General features: G+C 37.4%; 2 protein-coding genes across 5 annotated transcripts; both read right to left on the reverse strand.

Annotated features, from left to right (window-relative positions):
- Positions 1-256: 256 nt before the first annotated feature.
- On the reverse strand, positions 257-1,668 carry NDPK1 (nucleoside diphosphate kinase). The gene is made up of 4 exons (XM_023684441.2): positions 1,509-1,668; positions 1,248-1,296; positions 682-913; positions 257-591 (listed from the first exon to the last, which is right to left on the reverse strand). The coding sequence occupies exons 1-4, from the start codon at positions 1,557-1,559 to the stop codon at positions 477-479; spliced, it is 447 nt and encodes a 148-aa protein (XP_023540209.1). The 5' UTR covers positions 1,560-1,668; the 3' UTR covers positions 257-476.
- On the reverse strand, positions 1,569-4,513 carry LOC111786097 (putative WRKY transcription factor 12). Of its 4 annotated transcripts, none has more exons than XM_087126345.1 (5): positions 4,022-4,469; positions 3,876-3,949; positions 3,594-3,761; positions 2,919-3,013; positions 1,569-1,705 (listed from the first exon to the last, which is right to left on the reverse strand). In XM_087126345.1, exons 1-5 carry the CDS (start codon positions 4,295-4,297, stop codon positions 1,596-1,598), a joined length of 723 nt encoding a protein of 240 aa, XP_086982471.1. In that variant the 5' UTR covers positions 4,298-4,469; the 3' UTR covers positions 1,569-1,595. The 4 variants fall into 4 exon arrangements, with proteins under 4 accessions (XP_086982471.1, XP_086982472.1, XP_086982473.1 ...); XM_087126346.1 differs by having other exon boundaries at positions 3,594-3,755; positions 4,022-4,450; XM_087126347.1 differs by lacking the exon at positions 1,569-1,705 and having other exon boundaries at positions 2,701-3,013; positions 4,022-4,513.
- Positions 4,514-7,835: the final 3,322 nt, after the last annotated feature.

A 7,835-nucleotide genomic window follows, 5' to 3' on the forward strand; every position in this document is an offset into this window, starting at 1 on the left:
CTTCAGCTTGTTTGTGAGCTAATTTGGTCACTTAGCATATTATGTTATTAGCAAGACAACATTCGGCTCTCCATTTCAATACTAAATTATAAATTCACAATTCTTCATCATACCATTTAGATTTTATATCAAATTTTGATTAGTTAGACTAATTATCATCATTGTTAAGAAGTGTAATCAGTCATAACTAAGAAATTTCTACCGGTGAACAGGATGTTTTGAGTTTGAGTTGAGCTGTAGAGAGTTATCTAAGAAATAAATAAAACCCAAACTTCAATTCCATAACAAAGTTCATGAAGTAACATCAGGCAGGCCTAACTCTGAATCATCCCATCAAACATTAACCGTAGCAAACAAGAACTAAAAAAAACACATGATGCTTATAGCTCAGCCATTGAGTAAACAGATAATTATTTCAACTTAAGATATAAGCCAAAGGGCAAGATGGAATGGGATGATTGACAGGATTAGTTTTCTCACTCGTAGATCCAAGAATGAAGGCTGCTCTGCCAGTTAACAGGGCCCTCCGAGAACCACAGAGCAATTTCCTTCCTCGCACTTTCGACGGAATCGCTTCCATGAATGATGTTCCTGAAAAGTAATATCCAACAATCAATCATCCAAACACCAGGTTTCCCTTATCAAATCCTATTAGCAGATATTCAATTCAAAAATCGTTACCTGCCAACATCAATTGCAAAGTCACCACGGATGGTTCCTACATCAGAATCTGCTGGCTTGGTGGCTCCAATGATCTTCCTACCGGTTGCAACAACATTCTTCCCCTCCCAGATCATGGCAACGACTGGGCCGGAAATGATGTACTCGATCAAACCATTGAAGAAGGGCTTTCCAGCAAGATCTGAGTAATGGTTCTCAGCAAACGCACGATCCACAGACATAAGCTTCAAACCTAACTCACCATGTAGTTCAAAATCAGAAACATTCAAAATTCAATACTACAGATAACTGCTGGATGCAGACGGTAAAGAAAATAAGATTTATATCTCAACTGAAACTCGAACTCAAACTTAGGCAAGCAAGAGGACGTCGAATCAGAAGAAATTAATGTAACGTAAACTAGATCAAGTCGGGGAAGAGCTGAACTCTGCTCCAAATATAATCAAACGCAAAGCAAGAAAGGGATAATCCAAACCTGGATGAGATCCAAGCTTAAAACAACAAATAAGAAAACAAGACAAATCCAAGCAGAGAACTCATAAATAAAGTTCTCAGAGAGTAATTACCTTTAAGAGCAAAGCCCTTCTTCTCAAACCTACTGATAATCTCTCCAACCTGAAACAAACAATAAGAAATAAACACAAAAACATAATGGATCAATCGCAGACATGCAAATACGCCCCCAAACTAATTCCAGTCTTTTAGCTACGTGGATTATGCTTAACATCAAAGGAAAAAACCGGAAGAGCGAAATGAAAACGGATGATAAGTCGGAAACATGCAATTAAAGAGAAGAAATGAGAGTAGAAGACAGGAAAGAGTGATACCAGTCCTCTCTGGACTCCGTCAGGCTTGATCATGATAAAGCTCTGCTCCATTTTTGTGGACCGGCGTTGTGCTGAACAATGCTTCTCTTACAACTCTGTAGTATAGCTCCGTGGTGGTGAAGCGGCAGGGTGCGTATAAGGGGTTTTATAGGTGGATTTGGCGCCGCGTAACCCTAGCCCTCCTCCACTGGAATATCCTTCGAACAATATTATAAGACTTTTATTTCCAACCAATTTAAATATTCCCTAATATGCTCATCTCTTACACTCTTTTTTCAATTAAATTTAATTAATTCAGATTTACATGCCAATTCCCTAAGTTCAAATATATTCCATTCCATAATAAATCTTTAAATTATTCTTTTTATGTCAATATTATTAATTTTACGGGAAAAAAAAAAAAAAAACTCCATAAACTATTATTAGTATTGTTTAACCAATTTTGAGGGGAAAAAAAATACGTCGAGCTAATAATAAAAACTATTTTTAAGATTTATGAAAAATATTTTAAATCTAAATAATTGGTAAATTAATATCAATTTTATAATATATCGCGATAGAATTATATTAATTAAAAAATTGTACTTTTCTTTATATTACATAGGAAAGGGTAAAGTTATGTGATTAAAAAGAAAAAAAATTGGGATTTTTTTTTTTTTTTTTGCCTTAGGAATGAGATTCCATTTCTTTTTCGAGAATGATTCACAATTTTAAAGCGAAACCCACATTTTGATTCCATTCTCTTGTTTTTGCAAGAACATGAAAGAGACGGTCGGATTCATCCTTAAACACGGGCTCACACAAATTGCACGTTTTACTCGGAGTAATTTAAGAAAAAAAAAAACGAAGAGAAATGTAAAAGTTAGTAACGAGTAAGGGTTTATTTGAGTTTGTTCCCTGACAACTCAAAATTAAAAGACGTGTTTTAGACTTGACCAAACGTGTCAATTAGCATTAAGCTAATAAAAGATCTCACAACATCACATTCTACAACACTGTAAAAGAATTTGTCAAAACGAAATAATTCAAACATCTAATCTACTATTACACTAATAAAACATCCCACAACATCAGTGGTTGGATCAGAATCTCATGAATTGGTGACACATAAATGGTTTTGGGCTGGGCCTTGAGATTCCGATCCAGGTGTGGGTAGCTCCTTTGTTATTCAGAATGAATGGGCAGCAAAGGGAATAATAATAATGATGATAATAATAATAAAAGGCAGAATTTAGGGAGCATTTGGAGAGGAATCCATGTTATCTCTAAATAATTTAAGTACAAAAAAGAAAATAATTTATATAATAAAAATTTATGGAGAGGGGTAAAAGTGTAATTAAAGTCAGAAGGAGGTAAAGGGTTCATGGTCGGAAGAATTGGAGTCGTCGCAAGGGGAGTGATTGTGTCTACCTTCGTATGTAGTTATGACCATCCGGCAATCCTCCGACAGCCGCTCCACCCTCTTCTTGACACGGCAGTTGCTATGCGTGCAACGGTAGTAGCTTCTGCATGCAATAGCATCATATCTTTTTGTAACTATTTATTCATCATCATCATCATTACAACAACCCTAAACAAACGGACAACGCTGATGACCAAAAAGTAGTCAAGACACAGGCGAATGAAATGCGTGACTGACTGCTTGTGTTGTGGCCTTGGACATGCCCTTGGGGGGGGGGGGGGGGGCGGCCACCTATCCCCCAAATACCCCAAATACCCCAAATCAATAATGATGCCTGCCTCTGCTAATTCTCAGGCTCAGAGAGAATATAACATAATCATTCCTCATCTGCCTACTACTCAGCCTCAACTGTTAGTATTATTACCCTCTTTTGCTATCCCTCTCATTGTCGCTTATATATTCACCTCATCATACTCTATATATTCCCCATATCTAACAAAACATGCACATCACTCTTCAAGGGTTTTTTTTTTGGCCATAATTAATCAATCTATTTCCCATTATTGGATGTGCGTGTTCTAAATTACTCATAAGGGTTTCAATTTAGAGGTTGATCAGAGCTTAGGTTCAAAGTGAATAATATCATAGTATCAGTTAGAAGGAGAATTGAAATGAGGTGGTACCGTGGATGAAGACTGTTCTTGACGACTTTTTGGCCGTATTTTCTCCATTTGTAGCCGTCGTCGAGGACATCGACATCGCTTCTTGTTTGGAAACAGAAACGCGGTTCTCTGAGCTTTCTCCTGACCTTAACTTTGGTCTTATCTGCGTTGGAGTTTCTCCACCTGCCACTCAAGAATGAATTTTTGAGTAACCAATTGTTAGGTTAATGTAATGATAATGAAGTAATATGAAAGGTAAGGTGAAAGGGGTGTGTGTGTGTGTGTGTGTGTGTGTGTGTGTACCATGAATTGGTGCCGTCGCTGGTGCTACCAGTGCAGTTTTCATCGCCACCGGGCTTTGGATCTAGTGTTCCCACCTGATCAAACAAAACCCAAATCTTAATAATCAAGATCCATCCTTTTTTACATGGTTTGATTAAAAACCCCACCTGGTCGTTGCTCCAAGAGGGTCTAGTAAGGAGGTGCGCGTGAGGAGGGGTAGTGAAGGCAGAAGGCATGGCGGCGGTGGTGGTGGTGGTGGTGGTGGGTGGTGCAGTAGTGGGTGTGGCGGCGTTGTTATTAGGAGCCAAGAAGCTCAAAACCTGATTGTGGTCTTCAAAATGGAGAAACCCCATTTCGTGGATGGGTTGAGGGTTCGGTGCATTTGAGAGGAAGGAGACTTGAAGTTGATAATTGGGAAGCTCTGATCTTTGTGATCCTTCCATTTGTCTTTCTGAATATGATTGTAGTGAAGAAAGTGATGAAGAAAGAGAGAAGGAAAAGAAAGAAAAAGAAGGAAAGGAAGAAAGAAAGAAAGAAAGAAAGCAAGCAAGCAAGCACAAGCAGGAAAGAAGGAAAGAAAGAAAGAAAGAAAGAAAGAAAGAAAGATCCCCTTGGCTTGGCTTGGTTGCGTTAATCGTTTTAGGGCACTTTGTCCACACAGTTCAACTAGGTTGCTGTTGGGGTCAACGTGTAAAATGGAAATGGAATGTTTTCAAACCCTATTTATATTCTCTCCCTTCTCTTCCACTTACAACACCTCTCCTCTTTCACTCCTACGCCCAATCACGAACCTCTCCAACGATATCATATTGTCCATTTTGAGCATTAACTCTCGTAACTTTGCTTAAGTTTCATACTAGTGGAGATTTCTCTCTCTGTGTTTGAAATTACAAATCTCTACAATGGTATAATATTGTCCCCTTTGTTTAGGCCTCATATCAGTGGAGATCCCTCTCTCTCTCGGTTAGGAATACAAACCCTAACCCTCTCTGTGTATTAGGAATCACAAACTTACACAATACTATGATATTGTCTACTTTGAACATAAGTTCTCATGGTTTTGTTTAGATTTGATATCAATGGAGATCCCTCTCTCTGTGTTGGGAATACAACCCCTCTCTCTGTGTATTAGGAATCACGAACTTACACAATAGTATGATATTGTCCACTTGGAACATAAACTCTCATGGGTTTACTTCTGTTTTCTTCAAAAGACCTCGTACCAATGGAGACCCCTCTCTCTTGTTGTTAGGAATACAAACCCTCTCTCTCTTTGTAAGGAATCGGAAAAAAGTACGTGATGGTATGATATTGTTCACTTCAAGCATAATCTCTCGTGGGTTTACTTTTGGTTTTTCCAAAAGGACTCGTACCAAATGGAGAAGTAGATGAAGTCGGAGTTTTGTCCCAACCATCGTCAAACACTCTTGCTCCTCCGTTTGCACAGTACAATTATATAGATGTTGAAAACAAGAGAAGCGCAGCAACTGGGCATTAAGACATATCATATGCCAGCTGCTCCATAATGCGGGTCTACGCCACTTCTTTTGTTCCTACTCCAAAAGCCATTGAAAATATTCGAATCTTCTTTTCTTTTACATTTTTTTTTTTTTTTTTTTTTTTAACCATTTATCTTCTTTTCTTTCACATTTCCCCCCCTTTCTTTTTTACCCATTGCTTCTTACAGAAACAGAGAAACCCACTTCCATCTACTACTCCAAACCATCATTTGTTCTTGCTCATTCACTATTTTATTCAATAACTTGTGTACTATTAAACGTTATTTCCTGTGTAGCCTTGCCTTCTAAAAAGATGTGTACTATCAAACGTCGCCCATACTTGTTATGTGTTCATCCAGTAGTAGTAGTAGTACACCCACACATGCCCACCCATAATACACCTTTCTTTCCCCCGACTAACCCCTTTTCTTCCATTTTCAAAAACAATATTACTTTCCCTTCATCTCTGTCGCTATAATCTAAATAAAGTTCACAATCCAATATAACTCAAATGTTAAACATTCACAATCCAATATAACTCAAATGTTAAACATACATAGCTTTATTTTTAAGTTTGTATATGACAACAAAATTGATAATAACGGGAGTGAAATTATTTGTTATTGCTATATTAAGAATATAACTTTTAATTCATAATATTAGTAAATTTGGTCATTCAAAGTCAATTGCCAATCTGAAAAGCAATTGTTATATATTTTTGTCAATATTTGGAACCGAACCTACCAAATATATAACTCCTGAATATGGTACTCTTAATATAACTGTACCAACAACTTTGATCGCTAGTCGATACGTTTCAAAAATATCTTCTTTAATATCTTCCCTTACACATACCGAGTCAGAAATCAGAAGGGTGTATTGTATATTTTGAGAAGTTATAGTAACTTTTTACTTTTGGCTTCTACAAAAGATCTTGTATCAATAGAGACAATATTCCTTATTTATAAATTCATGATCTTTCTCTTAATTAACCAATGTGGGATTACTTCTCTCAATAATCCTCCCCTCGAACAAAGTACATTTTAGAGCTCCCCCAAGGCTCTCTACACCTTTTGTTCAACACTTAAAGACCTTATACCAACGGAGATAGTGTTTCTTACTTATAAATCGATGATCTGACTACTCCTATCGGTAATCCTCAAACATACCCATACCCATGTATATAACAACCCATGATGAAATTGGTATGATTTGAAGGGGAATAGGAAAGAAAGGGTGTGCTTGGTTTATGGAGCGTAAGGTGGAAAAGGGAGAGAAAGAGGTAATGTGAAATGTGTGCGTAGGTTCATGATGGAAGCATTGACCCAAAGTGGGTTGCTTAGCTTGATTGTAATTCTAACATACACTTCATTCCTGATTCCATTAATACACCATACCTTATGAAAATTTAAGTGGGAAAAAGTGAAATTGTGACATGTGACCTCAATTTTATTTTGGTTAAAATGAATGAATGAATGAATGGATAGATATCAGCAAGGGAGAGAGAAGTAGCTGGAGAAAAGTCTTGAGAGCAATGAGTGGTGGGGGTTACATCAAAGCTTCCATCCATGTCGGGATGTCTAGGAGGCTGTAGATGAGCCCATTAAAATCATCAACCCCTCCCTCCCTCCCTTTCTACGGCTCAGCATTAAGGTGGTGTGCCAGTAAGAATGTTAGACTCCAGAATGGTGCATTGTGAGATCTCACATCACGAAGCATTAAATATGAAAACCTTTCTTTTGAGGGAATGTCTAAAGAGGACTCCAACGACTCTCAACGAACCTTTTCCCCATTTGAGAACAGCCTCCCAACTAACCATAACCATCCCAATCTTCCCTTCCAGTCAGAGTTTAGTACTCACAGCCAAAGGAAAAGGAAAGGCCCGAACAGGAGAGTGGAGACCAGACGACCCCAACATAAAAGATATTCCTGTACCCAATTATACCAAATATTTCTAAACTTTACCATAAGTTTCAAACTTGCTTTTACAATAAATTTCTTTACTACATTATCCAAGTACACTCAAAAAAATCCCCATTAAATACAATCAATTTCCTTAAAAAATAATTAATTTCAATCACTAATAATTACCATTTTTTTTAACCTTGTAATAAAAAAGAATGCATAAAAGCATTTAGAGGTGGGGACTAAGTATACATATAGAAGAAAAATAAAGTATTTGCGGGTGGGGACGAGGAATATATTCCGATCTTCGTTTCTGTTTAGCTAATCAAAGATTTTTTCTCCACTTCCTCCCTCTTTTGGGGGTATTGGGAGACTCTACGTCTATACTATGATAATTAGGATCATTTATTGGAGTCTGTCATTCGTTATTTAAGAAAATTCTCGGTGTATAAGTAAGGGACAATGTAACGCCCGAACCCCACCGTGAGCAGCTATTGTCCTCGTACTTTCACTTTTGGCCTTCCTCTCGAGGTTTTTAAAACACGTATGCTAGGGAGAAGTTTTCATATCCTTGTAA

The sequence above is a fragment of the Cucurbita pepo genome, chromosome 8, assembly GCF_057944985.1.
Source record: "Cucurbita pepo subsp. pepo isolate OVF chromosome 8, ASM5794498v1, whole genome shotgun sequence".
Taxonomy (NCBI): domain Eukaryota; kingdom Viridiplantae; phylum Streptophyta; class Magnoliopsida; order Cucurbitales; family Cucurbitaceae; genus Cucurbita; species Cucurbita pepo.

What these genes read in the sequence shown, in the direction of transcription:
- NDPK1 (XM_023684441.2), bottom strand. Translation starts at nt 1,559, where the DNA reads ATGGAGCAGAGCTTTATCATGATCAAGCCTGACGGAGTCCAGAGAGGA. An exon ending in ACGGAGTCCAGAGAGGACTG is followed by an intron (nt 1,297 to 1,508) that starts GTATCACTCTTT and finishes TGTTTGTTTCAG; the next exon opens with GTTGGAGAGATTATCAGTAG. An exon ending in GAAGGGCTTTGCTCTTAAAG is followed by an intron (nt 914 to 1,247) that starts GTAATTACTCTC and finishes ATGGTGAGTTAG; the next exon opens with GTTTGAAGCTTATGTCTGTG.
- LOC111786097 (XM_087126345.1), bottom strand. Translation starts at nt 4,297, where the DNA reads ATGGAAGGATCACAAAGATCAGAGCTTCCCAATTATCAACTTCAAGTC. An exon ending in CCTCTTGGAGCAACGACCAG is followed by an intron (nt 3,950 to 4,021) that starts GTGGGGTTTTTA and finishes TTGTTTGATCAG; the next exon opens with GTGGGAACACTAGATCCAAA. An exon ending in AGCGACGGCACCAATTCATG is followed by an intron (nt 3,762 to 3,875) that starts GTACACACACAC and finishes TTCATTCTTGAG; the next exon opens with TGGCAGGTGGAGAAACTCCA.